At 47.1% G+C, this 25,036-nt stretch overlaps 1 protein-coding gene across 1 annotated transcript in view; it reads right to left on the bottom strand.

The window, feature by feature from the left end:
- Positions 1-597: 597 nt before the first annotated feature.
- tg (thyroglobulin) overlaps positions 598-25,036 on the bottom strand; it is a 25,704-nt gene continuing 1,265 nt past the window's right edge. The window contains exons 2-48 of the mRNA XM_031726898.2: positions 24,616-24,724; positions 23,868-23,965; positions 23,111-23,266; positions 22,607-22,769; positions 21,587-21,693; positions 19,786-19,929; positions 19,178-19,363; positions 18,546-19,054; positions 17,716-18,118; positions 17,308-17,346; positions 16,564-16,794; positions 16,064-16,168; positions 15,885-15,962; positions 15,655-15,758; positions 14,239-14,350; positions 13,974-14,135; positions 13,589-13,780; positions 13,327-13,454; positions 12,977-13,127; positions 12,395-12,544; positions 11,969-12,112; positions 11,498-11,662; positions 11,276-11,380; positions 11,044-11,153; positions 8,419-8,524; positions 8,128-8,331; positions 7,873-8,043; positions 7,699-7,785; positions 6,930-6,989; positions 6,695-6,832; positions 6,175-6,351; positions 5,930-6,044; positions 5,741-5,820; positions 5,234-5,380; positions 5,025-5,090; positions 4,787-4,921; positions 4,319-4,709; positions 4,052-4,139; positions 3,800-3,950; positions 3,525-3,718; positions 3,196-3,351; positions 2,982-3,119; positions 2,712-2,899; positions 1,793-1,897; positions 1,384-1,524; positions 1,130-1,311; positions 598-826 (exon numbers count right to left, since the gene is read on the bottom strand). Coding sequence (XP_031582758.2) covers positions 726-826; positions 1,130-1,311; positions 1,384-1,524; positions 1,793-1,897; positions 2,712-2,899; positions 2,982-3,119; positions 3,196-3,351; positions 3,525-3,718; positions 3,800-3,950; positions 4,052-4,139; positions 4,319-4,709; positions 4,787-4,921; positions 5,025-5,090; positions 5,234-5,380; positions 5,741-5,820; positions 5,930-6,044; positions 6,175-6,351; positions 6,695-6,832; positions 6,930-6,989; positions 7,699-7,785; positions 7,873-8,043; positions 8,128-8,331; positions 8,419-8,524; positions 11,044-11,153; positions 11,276-11,380; positions 11,498-11,662; positions 11,969-12,112; positions 12,395-12,544; positions 12,977-13,127; positions 13,327-13,454; positions 13,589-13,780; positions 13,974-14,135; positions 14,239-14,350; positions 15,655-15,758; positions 15,885-15,962; positions 16,064-16,168; positions 16,564-16,794; positions 17,308-17,346; positions 17,716-18,118; positions 18,546-19,054; positions 19,178-19,363; positions 19,786-19,929; positions 21,587-21,693; positions 22,607-22,769; positions 23,111-23,266; positions 23,868-23,965; positions 24,616-24,724 — 7,172 coding nt within the window. The 3' untranslated portion in view covers positions 598-725. The remainder of the gene's footprint in view (positions 827-1,129; positions 1,312-1,383; positions 1,525-1,792; positions 1,898-2,711; positions 2,900-2,981; positions 3,120-3,195; positions 3,352-3,524; positions 3,719-3,799; positions 3,951-4,051; positions 4,140-4,318; positions 4,710-4,786; positions 4,922-5,024; positions 5,091-5,233; positions 5,381-5,740; positions 5,821-5,929; positions 6,045-6,174; positions 6,352-6,694; positions 6,833-6,929; positions 6,990-7,698; positions 7,786-7,872; positions 8,044-8,127; positions 8,332-8,418; positions 8,525-11,043; positions 11,154-11,275; positions 11,381-11,497; positions 11,663-11,968; positions 12,113-12,394; positions 12,545-12,976; positions 13,128-13,326; positions 13,455-13,588; positions 13,781-13,973; positions 14,136-14,238; positions 14,351-15,654; positions 15,759-15,884; positions 15,963-16,063; positions 16,169-16,563; positions 16,795-17,307; positions 17,347-17,715; positions 18,119-18,545; positions 19,055-19,177; positions 19,364-19,785; positions 19,930-21,586; positions 21,694-22,606; positions 22,770-23,110; positions 23,267-23,867; positions 23,966-24,615; positions 24,725-25,036) is intronic.

Here is a 25,036-nt window from a genome sequence, read left to right as displayed (position 1 = left end):
ATGTAGATTCTCTGCTGGTGAAAGCTGTTTCTTACTGAAGCCACCGACTGAGCTGTGCAGTAAAGTTAGAGCAGTGTGAAATGTGAATCAGTCAACTTATATACTCGACTTGTAGACACACATCTGCCAAACCTGTTTTACAAACTGATGTTTATCCCAGAGGCTAGCGTCAGACCTGAACACACTGATGTTTAATCCATCAGTTTTGGAGATTTAGAGTTATGATGTGCTAAAATGTGCTAGAACATAAACATATGCTAATATCTGCAGGTGATAAATGACAAATTGTTTTTATGGGGGTTTCTACATTAATCTCTAGCACCCATGATTCCACAGATGTCTGACACATGATTGGACTTTAATGCTACTTTAGCCACGCAAGCCCCTTTTTACCGGAGTCAGAGGCAGAAAGCTTGAGTTAACAAAGGATGCTAAACGCCACCATGGTGATGGCCACGGTTTTGTTAAACCAGCTCTCACAAACTTGCTTCACAGTAACCGTCCTGGAAGTCTCCCTGATCCAAACCTCACACTGAACAAAGCTGGATGATTGTACAGCAACTCAACCCTGAACCCTGATTAAACGAGAAGCACAGCTGAGAGTTTAAGATGCTTTTTATTAATGATTATGAGCAAAACTGATCAACAGCAACCATCTGAATCAAAGTGAATTATGGGAGATGAAGCTGCATGAAGTCCCCTAAGCGCGTGATGATGTCATTAGTTTAGCTGTAGGCATCTTTCTCAGTCTGGGATTGGCTGGATGGAGCAGCCACCGGGAGTTCAGAGGTCAGCGCAGGCTGAACAGGCTCCGCCCCCGATGCACCTGGACACCAAAGCAAAAAGAAAAGTCAGAAAGGTGGTTTCCCTTACTCTCTGCTGCTTCACTACTCTGAGCTGTGAGTTAAAGTTTAGAACGAGTAATCAGATAAACTCTTTATTTGTTTCTGTAAAGGTGGAGAAAAGTAGATTTAACAGAAAACAGGAAGGTTTGAATCCAACAGAGTGCTGAATAAGGCGAAAGGACCTCAGGTGAGACAGCAGAGGAGCAAACTGAAGAGCAGGTTCGAGTGGAGCAGAATAGAGGGCACAGGTGAAACCAGTAGAAACCAGTAGAAAGCTCTGTCACCTGTCAGACTCGTCAGTTTGGGTGCCAGTTGGCTCCAGAAGGAGCAGGAGCTCTGACTCAAACCCCGCTGATGATGGAAGTTAGTGCTTAGCTCCAGGTAGGTGGGCGGAGCCTGTGAGGACAGCACTGGCAGCCAGCGGGGCAGAAGTGACTCCGGCCACGATCGGGATGGGTTTGGGTTTCTGAGAGCATAAAAAAATAAATAAATAAATCACTCCCTACGCACGACACGGAGATTTGAGTGTTAGCCTCACCCGCTCCGTATGAAGCTGGAGACGTAGGTCATCAAGGCAAGAGAGAGGCGCCGATCAGAGGAGGTGAAGCGCTGAGAGCTCATTGGATGATGAGCAGTCCCGAAGGCGAGCTGAACGTCCAGAGGAAGGTACACGTCGGCCCTGCAGACACACACAGGAGAGCCTTTTACACCCAACAGCACCTCTGATGTTTACAGCCTGATGCAGACACAGTGTAGGTCACCATCACCACGCTGGGTGGTGTCTGCTGTGAGACAGATGGTCCAAGAAGTCACATCGAGGGTGTATCTGTATGTTAATTAGAACTCCGCCCTCTTATCAAATATGTTCTATGTATTCATTCAGCACTACACCTGTTAGAGGCGAAGGCTGAACATTGATGTTTAGCCCTGAGTTAGACACTGCACACCTGTCGTGAGCGCTGGAGGCCGGTTGGTGGTACAGGAAGACGTTAGCTCTGTTCTCCGCCCAGTGGCTCGCCATCTGGAGCGTGGGACAGATGATGAACAGATCTCTGCAAAGCAAACACATGAAAGCATTTACCAGAAACACGACCACAGTGTGTGTGTAGAATAGAATAGAATAGAATAGAATAGAATAGAATAGCTTTTTATTGTCACTGTTACAAGAACAGTGAAAGGCAGTTTGGCATCTCTCCATGTGTGTGGAGTACACAGTAGCATAAGTATTTACATAATAACAGACAAATTTACATTTACACAAGAAAGATATGTACAAGTTACACATACACCTGCAAACATACATACATATATGTATATATACATATATGCATCCATACATACACACACATATTTCTACATACACACTTACATCTATATACATACACATACATGCCATCTAACTAGCAGGTGCATTGAGAGGTGCAGTGTGATCAGTGATATTGCACATTGAGTGGGGGGTGCTGTTGGAACTATACTAAATAATGTTATAATAAATACAGTTTAAAGAGGTAGGATGTTGGTTTCATTGAAGTATAAACAGAAATACGATTTATAAATAAGGTGTAATGTCCATGAGTGTTGGCAGTGCAGTTATCCTCCAATCAGGGTGGAGGTAGGGCATGTTTGACAGCCTGTGGGTAAAAACTTCTGTTGAGTCTGTTTGTCTTCGACCTGATGGACCTGTAGCGTTTACCAGAGGAAGGGGGAAAAAGTGAGTGTCCAGGGTGCGAGGGTCTTTGATGATGATGCTGGCTTTCTGCTGAAGTCTGCCAGTATAGATGTCTCTGAGGGGGGTTAGTGAAGTGCCGATTGCCCGCTCTGCTGCCCTCACCACCCGTGTGTGTGTGAGACAAAGTCAGTTCTGACCTGGTGGCGTTGTTGAGCGCTCTGGAGAACAGGTTGTATCCAGCAGCTGAGGGACTGTGATCCAGCGAGTAGAACCACGCCGCCGCCTCCTTCAGCAGCTCATTTCCCGTGGCTCCGCCCAGTGAGCGGCTCAGAGCCTGGTAAAATGCCGTCTTGCTGTCAGCTCGGCCCTGCAGAGACTCAAAGTCCTGAAGAAAATTGTGCCGCCGTTACTTTCTTAAACTGAACCTCTTGAGTAGATTTACAGGTAGTTTATGTGTGACCTCTGACCTTTATCTTGCGAGCACGGCTGATCAGACCGTCGTGCTCTGATGTTCCCAGCAGCAGGTCCACTCTGTGGAAGGACGACCGAGTGATGGTCTGACGGACCGGAGACCAGGACTGAAACGGCCCGCTGACCGCCAACAGCTGCGGGGCGAACACAGCGCAGGTGAGACATGTGACACGAGGACTTGCACCAGCGCAAAGTGTCCGGGACGTCTACCTTTGTCTGAGCGGCGTTGAGCGTGTGGACAGAAGACGCTCTGAGGCAGGCCGCGAGGTCAGAGGTCACACAGCCGAGCTCTTTGGCCAGATCGAGGGCCTGACGTCTGGAGGTGGACGGAGTCTGAACCAGTGATGGAGAAAACGCTGATCCGCCCTACAGGAGGAAGAGGAGAAAAAAGTGATGAAGAACTTTGAGGTTGGCTCGTGGTCTGCAGGTCATCGTTCCTCCTCAGGGCATCTCTTCTGCTCCACTGCTGATAAAAGAACTGCACAGTTATTAGTCTCCGCCTGCTGTCTGCAGGAAAGAAGGACTACTCGAGGTCTCACCATCAGCATCATCCTCTGGAACAGAGGACGAGACGAAGACAGGAGGTGAAGGCTGGTGATGTCAGCACCACCACGCTCCGCCCCCACCGTCACTCTGCTGTTGTCTCCACCCATCAGCGAGATGTGGTCTTTGACCCAGCGTAGCGCTGACTCCTGGTCCGAGAGGCCGTAGTTACCACGGAGACCAGACTCACCTGGAGAAAGAGGTGGAGAGGAGGCCAGGTGAGTCATTTATCGTGTGTTTTTCTCTCTTTGTTTGTTTGTTTTTAAGTCACCTGTGCTCAGGAATCCCAGCGCCGCCGTCCGGTAACTCGCTGTTACCACGACGATATTACCCACAGCAGCGAGGGTGGAGCCATCCAACAGTCCTGGGTTCTCATTGGCCGAAGGGTTGAAGAAGAAAACCAGGACTGGAACACGCCCCCTCTGGTTTAACAGCAAACAACAGAAAAAACAGAAACAAAGATAATCAAAGAAAATAAAAACGTGAATAAATGAAATAACGAGGGTGTTGAGTCAGTTTTCACCAGGTCAGCAGGAGTGAAGATGTTGAGGTAGAGACAGTCCTCACTGGAGGCTGCAGAGGCTACGTCACCAGGCTGGATGCAGCTGGGGCTGACGGGTGAAGAGATAAAGATGATCATTTATCGGGTTTATTCATATCTGGAATCTGCAGATAGATAATGCCACTTCCTGTACAGGTGAGACCGCTGTTTTTCACTATATTCTGGTTTTGGGTGCCTTGGGTGACCACGTGCTGTAGGACAGGCGTTTGTGGTCACACGGGTAGTTACCGTGGTTTGGTGGCGTCCCAGGTTCCCATCCACTCAGCCGGCTGAGCTGCTTCAAAACGGAGCGATCCTATTGGTGGACGAGCGTACGGGACTCCGAGGAACTGAATGACTGTCCTCCTGTCTGATGCCAGTGCTGTTTCCACGGCAATGCCTTGCAGAACCCCCTGGCCCGGGATAGAGACGGACGTGCGTGACGGCTCTGAGAAAACACCGCGTCTCAGGTACACCTGGGGGGCGGGCTCTCTCACGACCAGTCGACAGGAAGATGAGGTGGGGGATTCAGGGGCGGAGCTTAGGCCACAGACTGTCGTGTCAGGGTACAGGACGCAGCGCGTGGCGGACTCCACCTCACTGAGTGATACTGCTGCACAAGACTCCGCCTCCTGGCAGACTGACGGGAAGCAGAGCAGAGTCAGGATCTGACAGTGAGGTACGCCAAAGAGTAGTTAAAAAAACAGATATGGTTACCATGGAGACACCAGTCCCTGGTCATATCTCTGTCATCGGCAATATCACGGCTCACGTGGATGACATCATAGGTAGAGAGAGACGGGTCGACAAGGACTGAAGAGTCGGGGAGGAGACTCCAGTCGTCCAGTGAAACTGTGACAGGATACTCAGGGTGAACCATAAAAGAAGTAACGGCAGTACTTTAAGTACTTTTGACAGCATTACTGCGAGTATCTGCATGTGGGTGGAGTCTTACCGTTGGTTTTGGTCGGTGGCAGGCTGAACGGGGGACAGAGAGCAGGAGACGAACTCCACTGATTCACTGCAAAGCAGAACACAGTCTTTATTCACACAGAGCTTCGCCTCCTTCAGCCTCATGTTCAGACAAACTGAAGGCCTGCTGTGTGTGTGTGTGCGTGTGTGTGCGTGTGTGTGTGTGTGTGTGTCTGTGTGTGTTTTCAGTACCGGGTTTCTGGTACCAGCCAAAGGGGTCCGGTGTGGTCTTCACTGCTGACGGTCTGCAGTCCTGAGTCCTCCAGGTCGTCACGTCGTCTTCACTGCAGGTCTGAACCCCCAGACTAATCAGAGCTAAACACACCACATCAGAACCTCCTGCAAGCAAACACACACACACACACACACACACACACACACACACACACACACACCAACGTTGATGTCACTCAGTGGTTTTTGCCTTATTTGCTCTTTTAAATGCCGATGTTATGAGTGGATCTGACTGAGGAATAAGCCTTCTTTCTGACTCCACTGAGATGAATAATTTACTGGATGCTCATCGTGTTATATTCAGTTTACTGAGGTCACAGATGAACAGCTTATGCTGTAAGACTTCTACAAAATCGTTTTGCAACCAGGAGAGTTACCGTTAAAAAGTATGGTAGAGATTACAGAAAAAAACAGCTTTCCACACACAGAGCTATGCTCAGCTTTGACATACAGTTTTATGGATACCTCTGGATTTGGTGTCACGGACAAAGCCGACGCCACGGCAGCAGGGATCCTCGTCACAACGGCGCTCGCACTCCATGAACCTGCAGCAGATCCACCGCACTGAGGTTTTACTCTTTGAAGTATTTTCTGAAACCTTTCAATACGAGACCAAACACACTTTGTGTGTGTGTGTGTGTGTGTGCGGGTTACCCCTCAGACAGCGGTGTGTTTTCTCTCAGGCTGACTCGGCTGCGTACGGAGTAAGAAACCATCTTCTTGAAGGAAACTCTCTCATAGAAACTCTTCACCGGTCCAGACAGATCCACTAAACGCACACACACACACACACACACACACACACACACACACACACACACACACACACACAGGGTGTTTAAAAACAGCAGGAGCAGCTATGAAGTAATGATACTGACTCTCTGAGCTCTCCTCTTTACCCTTCTTGCTGTAGGTGTTGTTGGGCGCTCTGTCCAGCAGGGGGCTGCAGGGTCGTCTCAGAGGTTTATCGTAAGCTCCACAAACTCTGCTGTCCGGATACAATGAGCAGCTGAAGAAACCCGCCGAGTCTGCATCTCTGAGGTCAGCAACCGAGCACTGCGGCTCCTCTTCACAACCTGAAACCACACAGCGTCTCAGGACTGATGGAGGAAACCGCTGAGGAGCAACGCCGACGTCATACCAGCATGACCTGAAAGACTGAGGCAGCTGTCCCGACACAGACACTAACCTGTCCGAGCATTTTTCAGGGCTTCCAGCATATAAACAGCATGGCTAATGACAGGCCAACTATCAATCGGTTTGCCCTCCTGTGCTCCACATGCAGAGAAATAAAGCTGCTACATGATTGGTCAACGGGACTTTTACAACAAGCAGAACCCAGAAAACCAGAGTCTGCATTTTCATATTCAGATGTGTGTTCAGAGACAGATTACAGGAAGAGAAGGCAGCTTCACATACGCGTGAGACACCAGAGCTGTGCCTGCTGGGAGTTGTAGTTGTTCTTGTTGAGCCAGAAGGAGAGAGCGGGGAGCTTCCTCTGAGGATCCACGAGAACGTCATCCTCAGACAGAGTCTCAAACTTCAGCTGAACTGAAGCTGCAAACACAAACAGAGCCCATAAAAGCATTTGGTTCACTGACACGCCACCAACCATCTAACAGAAACTTCAGACTTTGGTTCTGTTTGTACAAACCGTCCAGAGGAGGGCTGAGCTCAGCTGCAGCACACGAAGAAGAACCGCCGACGGCCGAAGCTGCATCAGAACAACAAACAAGCAGGACTGAGACAAACAGTGTCATCAGCTCTCAGGGAGTGATTTAAAGGAATTATTTTGGCACATTTTATTTTTGAATCTTTCTGAGAGAATAACAGTAAGTGACAGTCTCCTCAGTTTTATTTTGAAACTTTAGTTGTCCCTTCCTGTCTCATGGTTTCATTACTGGCGAGCTCTCTGTGGTGGTCCTTTTTGATCCTCTGAGAACTTCTGATCATTTCTACCACTACGACATCCACCGTCTAGTTATTGCTGGGAAACAAACGTCATCGATGGAGGAAGTCTTTACCCAACCAATCAGCATGTAGCAGAAACATTTAGGGGTTTATGTGAAATCACTAAGAAAAACTAAAGTAAGTGCTGTTGTAAACATTACAGAGTCTGGTCTTTTTTTCTAGCAGGTGTAAATTATTATTTTGGTGTAATTGCAGCCAGTTGCTCCTAGAGCAGCTCTGCTTCCTCAGAGAGGATCTCATCCTGCAGCTGGTTTATGGGCAGTCCTTCTGCTCTGGAGATCTGCTGTGGTCTGAAGGGTTCACCCAGCTTACAGAACGAGGACTTCCTCCCTATCAGACACCCAACAGCAGAGCTGGAGGTCGTGTGCTCACCGGAGAGACAGCTGATCATAGTTCTCTGTTATGTATTTGTCATGAAGTGCTAAAATATGTCCTCTAATAGGTACAGGTACCAGTGTTCAGGTAGATGGCTTGGAAGCTGATGATGGAAGCCTGATAGTCCTTCTTGTTCTTGCTGTCAGCTGGCAGAGCAGAATCAGCTGGAAGGAAGAAACAGGAAGTGCTTTAGTCGCATGGTTACCTGTTTTATTAGCGACGGATTTTAGCCGTGACTTGATTTTTCTTACTGATGGTGAACTTTTGTCCTCCAAAGTCAAACACGAAACTGCGCTGCTGCTCGTTGTAGGTAAGCCCCGCCCCGCAAGTGCGTTTGGCCGCTCCCTGACCAATCACATCCCAGTCCTGGTCCCCACACGTCAGCACTGATGGAGCTCTCAACCAGCCACAGAGCAGGGAGCCTGATGGAGAGAAGACGACACGAGGCACTTTCAATTGATCAGCTATCACCTGTCCGTGTCTCCATGGTCTCCGTGGTAACGTACCTCCCTCCAGGCTGTTCTGGTTGAGGATAAATCCGTCGCAGCAGGTGTCGTGGCTGCAGCCGTCCTGACAGAAACGATGAGCGTCGGAAAGAGAGGTCCGCCTGGAGGAGAACACCTGAGTCCTGAACACACCTGAGACCGCCTTCATCATCCTCATCCTCACAAAACTGTGCTGCTGCTGCTGCTGCGAGGAAAACTCTGCACCTGAATCACACACACACACCAGACTGAGCACACAGGTACACACAACTGCAGCACACCTCAGTCACCTGGCTCTGATGATAGCAGTACCTTTCTTCCTGATGACCAGCAGATCTGAAGCTCCGCCCCTCACTCTCAGATAGCAGCTTAGTGAATCAAACAGCTCAGCCTGAGCATTACCCAGAAAACCACTGGCCTAAAAAACATTTTAAAATTAATGTTTATTTATGTAAATCTGTCATTTCTAAGGATATGTGTTTATGTCTGTGTGTAATAATAATAATAATAATGATAATAAATTTTATTTATGAGCGCCTTTCAAGTCACCCAAGGACACTTTACAATAGGAAGACACTTAGTAAAACAATAAAAATAAGAACAATAAAACAAAAGCACAAGATAAAATTAACAAACAGTGGATTCACAGTGAATATGCAGATTTGAACAGATGAGTTTTGAGTTGGGATTTAAACTGGGGGAGAGAACCAATGTTTCTTATTTCTGGGGGTAGGCAGTTCCACAGCCTGGGAGCAGAGCAGCTGAAAGCTCTGCTTCCCATGGTGGTGAGGCGGAAGGAAGGTACAGCAAGCTGGATAGAAGAGGAAGATCGAAGTGAACGGGCAGAACAGGTAGTGGTTAACAGGTCAGAAAGGTAAGGAGGAGCGAGCTTATGAATGGCCTTGAAGGTGAGCAGAAGAAGTTTGAATATTATCCGGGATTTCACAGGGAGCCAGTGAAGTTCCTGAAGAACAGGGGTGATGTGCTGGTGGGAGGGGTTCTGGTGATAATGCGAGCAGCAGAGTTCTGAACCAGTTGAAGCTTATGGAGGGATTTGTGGGGGAGACCATGCAGAAGAGAGTTGCAATAGTCAATACGGGAGGTAACGAGACTGTGGACAAGAATGGACGTAGACTGGGTGGAAAGAGAAGGAAGTAATCTGTTAATATTGCGTAGATGGAAGTAGGCAGAACGGGTGAGATTATTGATGTGAGATTTGTAGGAAAGTGAACTGTCTAGGATGACACCAAGGCTCTTAACCTGAGGAGAAGGGAAAACTGTGGAGTTATCAATGGTGAGTGAGAAATGGTTCGCCTTCAAAAGGTTGGATTTGGTGCCAATAAGGAGGATCTCAGTTTTATCCTCATTGAGCTTTAAAAAATTAGAGGTAAACCAGGATTTTAGCTCGGATAGACATTCTGAAAGGGAGGAAGGTGGGAGGGAGGAGTCAGGTCTGCAAGAGAGGTATAACTGGGTGTCATCAGCAAAACAGTGAAACTGGAGATCAAATTTGCGGAAAATGGTACCTAGAGGGAGGATGTATATTATGAAGAGAAGAGGGCCTAAGACTGAGCCTTGGGGTACACCAGAGGTGACTGGGAATAGACGAGAGCGGAATGATCTTAGTTGAATAAACTGGGAACGGTCGAGGAGATACGATTGAAACCAGGCGAGGGGTGTGTCAGAGATGCCGAGAGAGGAAAGTCTGCTTAGAAGTACAGAGTGAGAAATAGTGTCGAAGGCTGAGCTCAGATCTAAAAGGACAAGAATGGTGAGAAGACCAGAGTCAGCTCCGATTAGAAGATCGTTAGTGACCTTCAGTAAAGCAGTTTCTGTACTGTGACATGAGCGAAAACCAGATTGAAATCTCTCGTAGATGTTATTATTAACCAGCTGTGAATGAAGTTGAGCTGCAACCACTTTTTCGAGTATTTTAGAAATGAAGGGTAGATTGGAAGGCAGCACGGTGGCACGGTGGTTAGCACTGTTGCCGCACAGCAAGAAGGTCCTGAGTTCAATTCCAACATCAGGCCGGGGTCTTTCTGTGTGGAGTTTGCATGTTCTCCCCGTGTTTGCGTGGGTTCTCTCCGGGTACTCCGGCTTCCTCCCACCGTCCAAAGACATGCAGCTTGTGGGGATAGGTTAATTGGATAATCGAAATTGCCACTAGGTGTGAATGTGAGTGTGAATGGTTGTCTGTCCCTGTGTGTTGGCCCTGCGACAGACTGGCGACCTGTCCAGGGTGTACCCCGCCTCTCGCCCTATGACAGCTGGGATAGGCTCCAGCGCCCCCCGCGACCCTGGAAAGGATAAGCGGAAGCGAATGGATGGGTAGATTGGAAATCGGACGGAGGTTGTCAAAGTTGTTGGGATCTAAAGAAGGTTTTTTCAGTATAGGAATGACTAGAGCAGTCTTGAATAAGGAGGGAACGATACCGGTGGTGAGAGAAGAGTGAATGATAGCAGAGATGAGTAAAGAAGAGAGGCAGGATTTCACAAGCCCCGTGGGCATGGGGTCAAGATGACATGTGGCAGGCTTTGATTTACATATGAACTCGGAAATATCAGATAAATCAGGAAGATGAAAAGTGGAAAACGGCTCAAAAAGGAGAAAAGGTTCTGGAGAGGGCGTAGACACAACATTTGATCTGAGTTGCTGGTGGATGTTATTGATTTTCGTAGTCCAGAACATCATCAAGGAGTTGCAGGTTTCAGAGGAATAGAAGTGTGGTGGTAAAGCGTTGGGGGGTTGAATTAGTTAAAAACTGAAAACAGAGTCCTTGCATTACCCTCATAAGAGTCGATAATACCAGAGTGGAAGCTTTGTTTGGCCTTGCTGATGGAGTACATGGTATTTATAGATTTCAGAATCAACAGTTAAACCAGATTTCTTATATTTACTTATGTTTACTTGTGTAGGTGTGTGCAGGTGTGTACCTGCTGGGAGGTGTTGCAGTGTGTGTTCAGGCTGTGTGTGCTGTACAGTTCACACTGAGTCTGGCTGTTGAACAGCGCCACATGGTGGCAGGAAGGCTGTGCTGCACACGCTGTGAGAGAAACAGCAGCAGTGTTACACGACAGATCGCTGAGGCTGGATCCAGAGCAGGAAAATAATCCAGCGTTCCTGAATGTTGGAGAAAGTCCTGAAAATAAGAGACACGTGCATTACCCCGAACACAGGCAGTGAGGTCAGAGGTCATCGTCTGCAGCACTTCAGCATCTGCAGCTCCAACAATCAGGTCTGATGTGGGAACAGCTTGAAACCTCCTGAGAACTGCAACAGACACACACACACACACACACACACACACACACACACACACACACTAAAGAGAACGCTCAAAAACAAACTTGTGAACAGCTGCTCTCTGATTGGCTGCTACATCTTCACCTGAGCACTCATCATCAGTCAGAACCTTTTCGCTGCTGCTCCACTCGAGCTCCACCCCCTCGCTGTTGAAGCACCTCCACCTGCCCGTGAGGACATCGGGCTGCGCTGGCAGGAAGTCACCTCGCTGTGAACACCGCAGGCCCCGCCTCTGGCACTCGGTCACACCTGATACACGCATGCACAAAGTGTTCGACACTCACACTTCTCTCTATTAAGGTTTGATAATCACACTGATTATAGATCAGAGATCTTTAACGAGTTTATAAAACAAGCAGTTCTCGATGCTTTTAGAATAAAATAACTGAAGTATTTTGAGCCAGCTGAGTCACGCAGACAGAATAAAACATAAATATAATAAAGACAGGAAGTGGCTTCATGATGTAGTTTAAACTTTCGCCTAAAACACGGAATCTCCCGGTTTGGTTTCAGTCACGTAATAAATAAAAATATTCCTGGTTTAAAAACACTCACATTCTCTGACAGATGATGTTCCAGCAGGTGATGACCCTGTGGGACACCTGTTGCAGAAGTCCCGCCCCTCTTCATCCTGATAGGTCCCCTGAGGACAGAGATGACACGCCCCCTCCTGGGAGAAACTGCCAGCAGGACAAACGACTGGAAACAGAAACTAGACTGAGTTACAGGACAAACAGACGACTACAGAGACGGAGACATGGAGCCGACACACTTCTTACTGAGCTCCAGGTGAAGACGCACCTGTGCATATTTTATTCTGATATAAGCCACAAGGATCAAACGTGGCTCAAACTATGGAGTTTTTACAGAAAACCACAAAAGAAGGGCACCAAAGTTTGAGTGAAGGAGATCCCACACTCCCCACACTCTGAAACACTCTGCGGTCCAGAGTCTGGATGTCTGAGCTGAACAAAGACTCACCACAGCCCTCGCCGTCACTGTCCAGATGGTAACCACGGGAACAGCCGAAGCTCGGTGTAGTCACAGAAACCAGTTTGGGCTCTGATGGTAACACGGAGCGCAGAATTCCCTGAAGTCCCTCCAGAAGTCTGGACTCATTCAGGAAGAGACCTGAAATAATAAAAATAAACTCAAAATGTAATTTTATGAGAAAAAAGTCTTCTAAAATAAAACCAGATTTGTTCCCATTTAAACTCTCCTGATTTCCCTGTGATGTCATCAAAGGTCGTAACACGTTCCCTCTCAGGTCGTTCACATACTTGTTGAACAAATAGCTAAAAAGTTTAAAGTGGACGTCTGCGGCTCATTTACAACCTCATGCTTTTATTCAAGGGCTCAACTAGAGCAGCTTTGCATCGTCCTCTATTTGAAACGAGCTCCTCCCAACTGTCTCCTGATTGGCTCATAATTGTAAACAAAAGGGTTGAAAAGAACATGGGTTTGACCTCTGCGCTAAAAAAACTGAAATCATGTGAAAGTCCAAAAACAAATGGGTCACAATGGTTATGCCCATCTTTTGTATACAGTCTATGGTCTGCTCACCTACATCATGGAGGTCTGGGAGGTCAGAGGTCGGGAGGTCATAGAGAGCAGCGCTCCATCTCACCGTCAACCTCAGCGAGTCGTCACCGTCACACTGCAGAGTGACCGAGGAGTCATCACATAGCGACACAGCACGGCCAGACGAGGGAAGCTACACACACACACACACACACACACTGAATGAACAGGGAAAGAAATGTGTCCACATCCTAAACTAATACCTGCCCTAAAAACACAATGTTTTCAATGAGACCTGCATTCTGCATCACCAACACTAGAGAAAATGAATATACAGACTGTAAACAGTCAGTATTAGGAAAAGATGGAAGGCATGGTGCAGGTAAGGTCACCAGTGCAGAACAGAGCCCCCTGCTGGTCATTGTGTTGAACAGCAGAGACTGTAACCGGCTGATCTGAGAGCAGGACGAGGGCAACACCCAGAGCTGCGAGGAGGACACGGACTGCAGAGGCCGAGAGACTGAACACGGACAACAGAAAAAAAGTTGATTTTAAAAAGAGCAAAATAGAAAACAGGTTTACTTAAAAGTGACACACAAAAGTTTAAAAACAGCGGTGTAGCCCTTTAAGGAGGTCAGAGGTCAGGCATCTCACTTTGACAGGCTCCGCTCAGTGGCTTCTGGTCTCCATCCCACCTACGACTCGCAGTCTCACACAGGAAGCTGCTGACAGCAAGTGAGTTCTGGTAGCCATGGGAACAAGCAAGGTCACAGCTCTGGCGTCCATCAGCTGGTGGGCGGCACACCAGCGCACCATGAGTAATGATGGGGGCGGGGCACAGAGGACCTGGAGAGGATATATATACCATCATACCCGAGCCACAGCGAGCCAATCCACTTCCTGTTGATCCTACGGTTACTGTGATAGTAACAATTCAACTAGAGGGCGCTGATGAGCTACGAGTGAGGTTCATCAACGCAAACTGACACAGGGAGGAAATACACCAACCATCCCACCACAGAGCTCAGCTAGTTCTTACGGTCACATGATGACGTGCGGCCTGTCTGTCGAGATGTTCTAGTCCCGCCCACTTCCTCTCCATTCTCAGACACACACCAGCAGGAAGTGACATCACACTGAAGTGGAGTGAAGGAGCCATCAGGGTGACACTGGAGTCCTTGTAGCTGACACCAGCTAGGACCTGAACGCACCACACAGAGTTTACAGAGTCAAGCAAGACAGTGAATGCATCGCTAAGAGGAGCGTGTGTGTGTGTGTGTGTGTGTGTGTGTGTGTGTGTATACATGTCAGCTGTCCTGTGGCGTTTGGTGTTGCCGTTTGTATCGTCTCTCCAGTCAGAGGGTTCACACACCAGCCTGCAGCGCCCCCTGTCTGCAGCACCGAGAAACGACCGTCCTGAAACAAACACACACACACACACACACAGACACACACACACACAGACACACACACAGTTCAGATGAAATAGAACTTTATCTAAGTAAGTAAGTAAAATTGTATTTATATAGCACATTTCTAGATAAAAGATCACAAAGTGCTTCACAAGGTATAAAACAAAAACAGTCAAAAGTTAACAAAATGCAATTCTAAAAAGATGTGTTTTTAGCTGTTTTTTTAAATGTAATCACTGAGTCTGCAGATCTTAAGTTCTGAGGAAGAGAGTTCCACAGTCTGGCGGCCACAGTGGCAAAAGCTCTGTCACCCTTGGTTTTCAGCCTTGTATGCTGAATAACAAGTAGGCCCTGATCACAAGACCTCAGGGACCTACTAGGGACATAGGGCTGTAAAAGTTCAATGATGTAGGCTGGTGCTTGTCCTTGAAGAGCTTTAAATGTCAGAACCAGTATCTTAAAATGGACTCTGAATTCAACGGGGAGCCAGTGCAGCTGTATAAGCAACGGTGTCACATGAGAGTACTTAGATGTTCTTGTCAGAAGCCTTGCTGCAGCATTTTGGACAATCTGCAGAGGCTCCAGGGAGTTTTTGTTTAGACACGTAAACAGTGAATTACAGTAGTCCAATCGTGATGAAATGAATGCATGAATAACAATCATGAAAAACAAGTAAAGGCAGTTTGAGCAGTTGAAGGTCTTAAAACACTGAAAGCTACTTTCAGCTGCTCTCCTGCCACAGACGTCAGCGCGGAGCTCCGCATCTTTGATTTTGTTTTGACCGGACGCCCTTCCTGACAACACCCCAAAGAGGATTTGTGTCTCCGGCTGGAATACAACCAGCAACAACAGAAAAAACCCAGAATATCATCTGCATATCTATTAGCAACGTTAATAGATATGCATATATCTGTGCTTTGAACAGTGCAGAGTTTAAAGCCTTTTTTAAATAAGGCTGTCTCAGTTCTTTGCCAGAAATACCATGGACGCTCTCAGACTGAGCTCATCACAACAGCTGACTGTTACATGACAATGATCCTGACAGGACTACAAGAGCACGCTACTGCCTCAGTAACGGTTCTATCAGGACTTAAAAGTATGTGAAAAAAAATCATTTTTCTTGGTTTGTTTCCCTACAAAAATCATATTCAATGGTTTCACTGGTTTCACTGGTCTTTACGTAACACCTGCAGTAGCTCTGCAGGTGTGCAGAATCTCACAGTCACTGAGAGAGATGTGACAAAGTTTAATCCCTGGCTGATGTGTGCTTGCTGGGAAAAGGGTGTATGCATGTTTGTGGGCTAATACCTGCTCACAGGTTGGGTGGTAAGGTGAGGAAGTGGTGATGTCAGAGCCTTTCATCCAACCGGAGAGCAGGGAGCAAGCCTTTGCTCTCTGACAGCGAGTCAAACCTGCAGGGAAACAAACACACAAAAGTCATGATTGCGACAAAGACTGACGTAGAGAAGTGAACTTTATTGCATCATCGAATCGTGTGTGTGTGTGTGTGTGTGCGTGTGTGTGTGTGTCTGTCTTACATCTGGGCAGGCTGAGCGAGCGGCTGGTCAGAGAATCAGAGATGTACTCTCCATCTTCATCGACACACCAACACTGACCTGAAAAACACATTTTTTCTATAAAAAAGTGTGTGTGTGTGTGTGTGTGTGTGTGTGTGTGTGTGTGTGTGTGTGTGTGTGTGTGTGTGTGTGTGACAGACCTGTGCTGTGGTAACACTGCGTGAGCAGCCAGCGTCCATCAGCGTCACACTGAGGAGTGAACGGCTGGTACGAGCGACGCTGAGGAGGCAGCAGCATCTGAACAGCTGAGCAGGAAGAAGACCAGCGTCAGTGCGACAACACGAAGGCGGGACACGCCTCTTTGTTTATTTAAATAATTAAGGAAAATGTGTTTGCTATACGTGCTCGGAGAACTTTTTCTCTTTCCTTCAGATCATCTGTCTTTCAGCTCTTTGTCATTTTGTTCATCTGGTTTCTATGAGGCCTTTTTTAAAATAGTGCTTGTGTGACTCTCATTTAAAAACCTGCACAAGCTAAAGGTTCAGGTCCAATGAAAAAATGTTCAGATTTTTCTTTTGTTTGATGTTTTAGTTCCTTGAGAACCGTTCCTGGGACTACAGGAACCAGGTCGAAGCACGACCGTAACTACATTTTTATACCACAATATTGATTTAAATCCTATTGAAAGTCTGTGACTCACTGGAGAAAGCAGCCAATCGCAGAGCAGCTCTGGGGCGCTTCAGTAGCGTCTCAGAAACTTGTAGTTCCTCCTCTGATTGGCTGATCTGGACTTCCTCACGGGTCAGATGCAGACCTTTGGCCAGTAGGAATCCATATCCCAGAGGGATGTGGGAGGAGTTAGAGAGCGAGACGATGCTCTTCACTTCCTGTCTGAAGGTCTCGACCTCAGCCAACGCCTGCGAGCACGGACCTGCAGAGACCACAACAGACTCGTTCAGACGGTGGAGGACAAAAGCTGCTAAAGTTAAAAACTGAATAACTAACTCATTAAATAAATGTATGTCACATGACCTAAAAATGACTTTTTATCAGTTTAGTGTGACATAAGTTGACATTTACTTTTGTTTATTTATCTTTGTTTTAATTTAAAGAACATTTATCGTTTATAAATACTTGTATTTATTTCTTCAAACTTTCAGTTTTCCTTTTTGCCTGATTTGCAACAAACGTATCAACAGACACGTCGTTCAGTCAGATGACAGCGAGAGAAAAGAAGCGCTGAGTTAAAATAACTGTAACCGCCTGACAGTGAGTGAGGATATTTAAACAATCAAAGAAAGAAAGAAAATTAATGTGAAAGACAAAGTTCATTAAGCACACAAACAATTTGTCACATAAATTGATGAAACTGTTTATGTTTAATGTCCCAAAATTGAGGCTGAATTTTGGGTCTGATTGGACTCGGGCGCAGGTTTGATCTGACCTGCAGAGGATCGAAGCGTCTGTGTTTTTTTCTCCGGACCTGAAACGAAACAACAGAGCATCCTGTAACTTTGTGAACACAAAGTGTAAAATACAAAAAAACCAAAACAAGACAAAAACTGATCTTTACAGAAGAACCACTTATAATTTAGAACTGCTGTAATCTAAGTTTTTTCAGAGGTAAAAATCTAGAAGCACTGATGGAGGAAAAAAGCGAGTCTGTGGTTACAGCGTCCGTGCCGCACAGCAGCTGCTCAGAATTCAATCTGATGATGAGAGAGTGTCTTCTTGCACTTTAATGAAATATATTTTTTCTTCCTGTTTTTTTATTCCAACATAAAAAAGAGAAGAAACACAAATTTGAGAGAAAAAATATTCATTATTTCTAAACATTAAATCTGAGTCTCACATGTGACAGCGCCCCCTGCTGGCCCGGCAGTCATCATCTTCTCCTCAGCGTCCACACAGAAGCACCGTGAGCCGACGCACTGCAGCGGCAGGAAGTCTCCGTCCTGTGAGCACGCCGGGATGTGGATTTCAGCACCGGCCGCCATGTTTGATCTCACCTCGAGGGCCGCTCCCCGCGCTCTCTCACAGGGGGACGGACAGCGAGGTCGTCGCGCGACGGTCCGAGACCCCTTCATCTCCTGCCCCTGAGGGTCAACACACCAGCACTCTGCACCCTGACACTGGACCTCCTGGAAAGCACCGCTCGGTGTGCAGCTGGGAACAAAGATGGCCACCCTGTCATCATCATCATCAGCAGCAGCAGCAGCAGCAGTGGAGCAGGAGCGCAGCAGAGGAGCGAGGACCTGGAAAATATCAACATGTTTAACTGATGATGGAGAAAAACTAGATGCGCACGAGTCAACAGAAGACGATGTGAGGAAAGCTGAATAAACTGGATCGGTAGGTTAGACGCTGATGTTGTTCTTCTCTTTAAAAGCAGAACCAGGCAGGATGTTCAGGTGTGTGTCACAGGTTTGCTGGATGAGATGTGAGCCTGTTTTCACGGATGCATTTGTCCACAGGTCAGTTTTAAATGGCTGAATAAGGCTGAGCCCATGGACACCTGATGCTTGCTGATATCAGCAGATGAAATTCAGAAAGTCTATGAATTTTCTTTTTTACATTTATTTATTTGCAGTTTTTGACCAGTTGAAGCAGAGGGGAGAGGTACAGTGCAGCATTACCCAAAAGCACACCTGTTTCACACATGCACAGCAGTGGAAACGTCACCTGTTCCACGGAGGCAGACTGAGAGCTGCTGAGACCCGTCAGCGTCTGCTGGAGGGTGGAGAGGAAGGCGGGGTCCTCCAGGGCTCTGCTGACAGACTGGACCAGGTCCTGGTTCTTCTGCAGGTGGACAGCGACGATCTGAGAGGATGGCCGGTCCAGACCGAGAGCTCCCCGAGATCCCACCGCCCCACTGAAGTTAAAAGCTGCTGCGTTCTTCAGGAACTTCCCTCCAAACAGGTTCTCCTGGAAGCGCCGGGGGGAAGAGCGAGTTAGAGCCTGCAGAGCCCCGCCCACAGAGGGGAACAAACCATGCAGGACTTCGACCAGCTGAGACAGGAAGAAGGTGGGATCAGAATCTACTGGGAGGAGGTCCCTGAGAGGCTGGAGGAGGGAGAGACAGGAGGCTGGAGGGCTACCAGAGGAGGCCTGAAAAGGAGGCTCAATGGGACCAGAGAAGAGACGGGACAGAGCCAGACGACGCTGAGAAGGGCAGTCAGCTGGACCTGAACCTGGAGGAGAAGAGAAGATAAACGAGATAAAGCATCAGGAGCCCTGAAGACAGATGCAGAAACTGTGAGATAAATGAAAAGAAGAGTAAGAAACATTTGGACACTCTGAGCTCAAACACTCACTGCAGGTCAGGGAGTCTCCGTGCTGCCGAGTCCCAGGAAGCTCTCTCCCCGTGGGGTCAACGCACCAGCACTGCCCCCCCTGCTGGCACTGTTTGGAGGCGAAGGCTCCTCCGCTCTCACAGGACGGGATGAATACGCTGTTCGCCTCCATCGCTGCTCGCCGCTCCTCCTCACAGGGAGATGGACCTGAGACAGAGAGCAGGACGGGAGGTGGAGGTCACATATGTGTTTAAACCAGTGTTAACTGATCCAGCGGTCACCTCCTTCTACACAAGATGATGCACGAACAGCAAACTCTCCATGAAGCGGTTCCATTCCAGTCTCTACTCCCAACACTCCCAGTGGAGGAGGAAAGCTCTGATATCACAGCAAGGTGTTTGTCCAGGTGCAACAATGGCCTGACCTCCACAACAACATGAAACACTTGGCTGACTTATACAGTTGAACACATCACAGTTAACCTACAATAAAACTACTTTAAACTAAATCACAGTCCAAACCAATCCAGCTAACCCAACCAGCTTTGACCAGTGTCTCCACCTTACAGCAGCGATAACTCAGTTTGAAAAGACTGAACCAGCAGGAGATGTTTTTCTAAATAATTTTACATCTGAAGCGTCCGGTGAGGGCGAGGCGGACTCCCAGCATCCTCCTCTGCAGGACTCGGTAGATGTTGGTTTGAGAGAAGGAGTGACCGGAGCGAAGGCCGGAGAAGGCCGAGTCGTACACCTCAGACAGGAGGAGCTCCACACCTGGGCAGAGAGAGCACACCTTCATCAGCTTCATCACAGTCACTGCTGTCATCATCATCATCATCATCCTTACTGATGTATTTATGTTCTCAGGTCTACTCATCAACTCTGGACCTGATGATTCTGTCACAGCACAGTGTGTGTGTGTGTGTGTGTCTGTGTGTGAGTGTGAGTGTGTGTGTGTGTGTGTGTGTGTGTGTGAGTGAGTGTGTGTGTGAGTGTGAGAGTGTGTGTGTGTGAGAGAGTGTGTGTGTGTGAGTGTGAGAGTGTGTGTCTGTGTCTGTGTGTGAGTGTGAGAGTGTGAGTGTGTGTGTGTGTGTGTCTGTGTCTGTGTGTGAGTGTGAGTGTGTGTGTGTGTGTGTGTGTGAGTGTGAGAGTGTGTGTCTGTGTCTGTGTGTGAGTGTGAGAGTGTGAGTGTGTGTGTGAGTGTGTGTGTGTGTGAGAGAGTGTCTGTGTGTGAGTGTGAGAGTGTGAGTGTGTGTGTGTGTGTGTCTGTGTCTGTGTGTGAGTGTGAGTGTGTGTGTGAGTGTGAGAGTGTGTGTGTGTGAGTGTGAGAGTGTGTGTCTGTGTCTGTGTGTGAGTGTGAGAGTGTGAGTGTGAGTGTGTGTGTGTGTGTGTCTGTGTCTGTGTGTGAGTGTGAGTGTGTGTGTGAGTGTGTGTGTGAGTGTGAGAGTGTGTGTGTGTGAGTGTGAGAGTGTGTGTCTGTGTCTGTGTGTGAGTGTGAGAGTGTGAGTGTGTGTGTGAGTGTGTGTGTGTGTGAGTGTGTGTGTGAGTGTGAGAGTGTGAGTGTGTGTGTGAGTGTGAGAGTGTGTGAGTGTGTCTGTGTGTGTGTGTGTCTGTGTGTGTGTGTGTCTGTGTGTCTATGTGTGAGTGTGTGTATGGACTCAAAATGTGGTCATAAATATTTTGTACTTGTAAATCAGGATTTGTATGTGTAAAAAAGATTTGTGTGTGCGTAAAAAAGATTTGTGTGTGCGTAAAAAAGATTTGTGTGTGCGTAAAAAGAGATTTGTGTGTGCGTAAAAAAAGATTTGTGTGTGCGTAAAAAAGATTTGTGTGTGCGTAAAAGAGATTTGTGTGTGCGTAAAAAGATTTGTGTGCGTAAAAAAAGATTTGTGTGTGAGTAAAAAAAGATTTGTGTGTGCGTAAAAAAGATTTGTGTGTGCGTAAAAAAAGATTTGTGTGTGCGTAAAAAGAGATTTGTGTGTGCGTAAAAAAGATTTGTGTGTGCGCAAAAAAAGATTTGTGTGTGCGTAAAAAAAGACGTAGACCTGTGACACAAAAATCACCAAACTCGGACGACCACAGACTGTTTTCCTTCGTGGTGATGAAGGAAAACGCTGGGTTGGCATGCAAAAGGGCATTTATTCCCTTCAAGGACCTGCAGTTCAAAAAAGTGCCCCTCCGACAGCCAAACCCATCTGTTCTCTGATTGGATAGTTACATTTGTGATTGACATGACATTGGCCAATCAGATGAAAGGGAGAAAAATAGGGTCAAAATTCGTACTTGTAACTTGCAGGTGTTTTTTGGCTAAGTCCACACACAAATCTTTTTTACACATACAAATCCTGATTTACAAGTACAAAATATTTATGACCACATTTTGAGCCCATAGTGTGTGTGTGTGTGTGTGTGTGTGTGTGTGTGTGTGTACCTGTGTTCTCCAGCTCTCGGCCTCGGCTGTCTGAGCAGAAGCAGTAGGAGGAAACCAGCGGGAAAAACTTCCTGAAGCTGCTGAACGTCTCAAAGGCTTCTGGAAACCTGAAACAACAAACACACTCACAGCGCCACTTCCTGTTTTATTTTGAAATCTTTGTTTTGCTGTACAGGTGGCTTTACTTCCACCTGTTCCTCTTTTCACCACCAGTTTTCTGGTGCTTTCCACTGTCATTTTTCCAGGGCTTTTCCGAGTCCTCATGTATCTTGTTACATTTTCATGTTTTATGTTTGGTTTGGTTTCCCTCACTGTCCCTTTATGATCTTTTATATGCACTCTGTGATATGACCTCAGACATGGATTCAAGGGTTTTCTGCTCTCTACTGTCTGACTTGTCTCACACTGTTGGTGTACACATGAGGACATGACTACAGTAAAACTTGTTTTAGGTGAAGCACCATCACTGATCCTTTTACCACAGCAGGAAATATTCTTTCAAAAGGATTAATGTTGCTAACAGGAGTTCAACTCACAAGATTACTTAATTAAAGTTTAATTAAATAAACAAACGCAGGACCAGCTAAAGCTCCGCCTGCAGGTCGCAGGAGATCTGAAGGACCCAATGGCCCGGTCCAAAAGCAGGATGATGTAGCAGCTGCTGCTTTACAGAGATGACAAAAACATGAAACTGAACAAATGTGGAGAGAAGCTGAGAGAACTGCACACGTGCACAAGCTCCGCCCTCACCCAGCGCCCGCCTCCTGGTCCTTTCTGGCTCTGATGGAAGCATCATTTCCAAAATCTCATCAAGTTTTATTCAGTAAGAAGAACTAAAACAGCGACTGAGACCATAAACTCATCAGGAGGATGAGTGAGGTCACAGATCATGTGACCAGTCGGCTCATCACTGTCTATAGAGTCAGACTTAAAATGCTTCCAGGCATCATCGCATTTGTCTAAAGGTGCAGGCAGGTGTGCAGACAGGTGTGCTGGCAGGCGTGCAGGCAAGTGTGCTACCTGTTGAAGGCATGCAGCAGGTCCAGCTCTGTTCTGTCTGTGGTGTTGATGAATTTACACTGGACTGGGAGGAAGCTGCCATCTTCAGCACACTGAGGAGGAGAAGACGACCTGGAGGGGCTGTGAAGGAGCCGCCTGGACCTCACCTCACAGCCGCCTGGACCTGCAGGTCAGAGGTCAGCAAGTCGATGAGTCTGATGATCTCAGACAGTCCAGCAAACACAGTTTAACAGAAATCAGAGCCGGAGGCGGGAGGAGGAGGAGGAGGGACAGGAGGAGACCGAGTAACAGGTTTGTATAAGCTGGTAAGTTAAAAACTTGGTGTTCAGATAAACAAAGATTAGCCACATGAACCACGTGATTTAAACTTAACTCCAGCTTCTAGTGAAGAGAAAATGCACAGAGCTCCTGCGTGTATCACACAGTGCTCAGCAACATCCAAACACTCAGAGCTGCAGCACTAAGCAGCTGATTTCACACCCACTCTGGAGAACAGAGACTTACAGCGGCGGGGTCTCCCGTCTTGTCTGGTCCCGTAGAGCTCCATGCCGTCCTGATCCACACACCAGCACTGCCCCCTGCTGGAGTCACACTGAACTGGCTCAAAGAGGCCTGAAGGCGAACACCGCAGGGCGGCCTGCAGCTGGCAGGGAGACGGACCTGCGCACACAGATACTCACGTTACTGTTCCTCCTCCTAACTTCTTGTTCTTTTTGTGTCTTTGTATGTGTGACAGTATGCTCTTTTGTTCCACTCACTGCTTCTCTGAGTGGAGGTCCATGAATTTCTTATTCTTCATCTTGTGTTTTTATTTATTTAGATTGAAATTTTTATAAAGTGTCGACTTTAATTAAGATAAAAATAAAAAAGGAGAAGAAAGCAGGATAATAATGAGAAAAAAATATGTTTAGTGTTGTGAAAAAATGTTAAGAAAGATTACAGTAATGTTTAAGCTATTTGTTTATTTTTATATGAATGAACAATTTTAAAAACTTTGTGTTTTGTTATTTAAAAATAATGATGTAATTTGTTTTTATTATCATTTTTATGCTTTCATTATATTTTTATTAGGCCTGTCTGTGCTGTATGCTGTTATATGTTGATTTATTTTCCACATTATTAAAATTATTACCATCATACAACACCACATCTCCAGCAGGAGAATTAAACGTGATGTTAAGAGCAGAGAAGAAGGTTTGCAGCTGATTTCCTGCATCATGTGATCTGTGATGTCAGACGTGTGTGTTTTGGTGTTTCTCACAGTGAGGAGCTGAGCCGCTGGTTCGAGTCCCAGTGACCTCCCGACCGTCAGCGTCGACACACCAACACTCCTGACCCCGCCCACTGCACTGCACAGGTCTACACACACACACAGACACACAGACACACACACACACACAGACACACACACACACACACACAGACAGACACACAGACACACACACACACAGACAGACACACAGACACACACACACACACACAGACACACACACACACAGACACACAGACACACAGCACCATATTCAGATAATATGATCTGTTAATCTGGCTGGTGAAAATCAAAGGTTTGAGGACTTCTGCTTGAAGTTGTTCGTGCTTCATAAGTTGAATTTTTTTATTGAAGATTATCTATCAGAATTTCAGGAGCGGGACCACGCCTCCAAACACGCTCCTTCCGGTTGTCATTCTCGTTTACGTGCTCCACCCTCCCTCCCTTTAACTTCTTCATTTCTATTTAGTACATGGGGATCTGCCAGGCCCCGGAGCCGTCGCCAGTCCCCTTCGAGGCCTTCCCCAAACCGCAGCTCAGTTCACGTCCAAGCATTCACCTTTACCTACTAAAACGCTGTCAAACCTAAAATGAGGACGTGGGCCCAGCTAGTGAAAGTATTATACATGAGTGTTCATACTGTGGCTCAGAGGTGGTGCTGATATTTCCTTCCAGTGTCTCATAAAGTGTGTCCTGGGTTTAATTCTTTATGAGGATTATAAAAAACCAAATCCAGCACCTGAACCTGCCGTCCTCAGTGCAGTGAGGGATCTCATCTTGCTCTTTGGCAACAGCGTCGCCTCTTAGCAGCTCACATTGGCTCAGTGTCTCTGACTCCAGCTGGTACTCTGAACAACGACAGGAAACATCATCAGCAATAAACAGCAACAGGAGCGGACAGACGAGCGCCTTCAGGAGCGCCATCTGTCCAACCGGGACGGGGACGACGTGCAAAACAGAGAAAAAATGCTAAAAACACAGAATTATTCATTGTCATCAACAAATCTGTCTTTATCCAAGTGTAAACACCTGCAGCTGTGTGACTGTAACTGAGCACTGATGTCTCACCAAAGAGTCCTAAATGCTTTAACACCACAAAGAAGGAAACAAAGACAGGATGGACACATGAGTGAAGTTTAGTTAGTGAGCTGCTCATCATC

This window comes from Oreochromis aureus, linkage group 11 (genome assembly GCF_013358895.1).
Source record: "Oreochromis aureus strain Israel breed Guangdong linkage group 11, ZZ_aureus, whole genome shotgun sequence".
Taxonomy (NCBI): Eukaryota; Metazoa; Chordata; class Actinopteri; order Cichliformes; family Cichlidae; genus Oreochromis; species Oreochromis aureus.
Note: the sequence above shows the minus strand (reverse complement) of the source record. Positions and strands in the feature narration are given on the sequence as shown.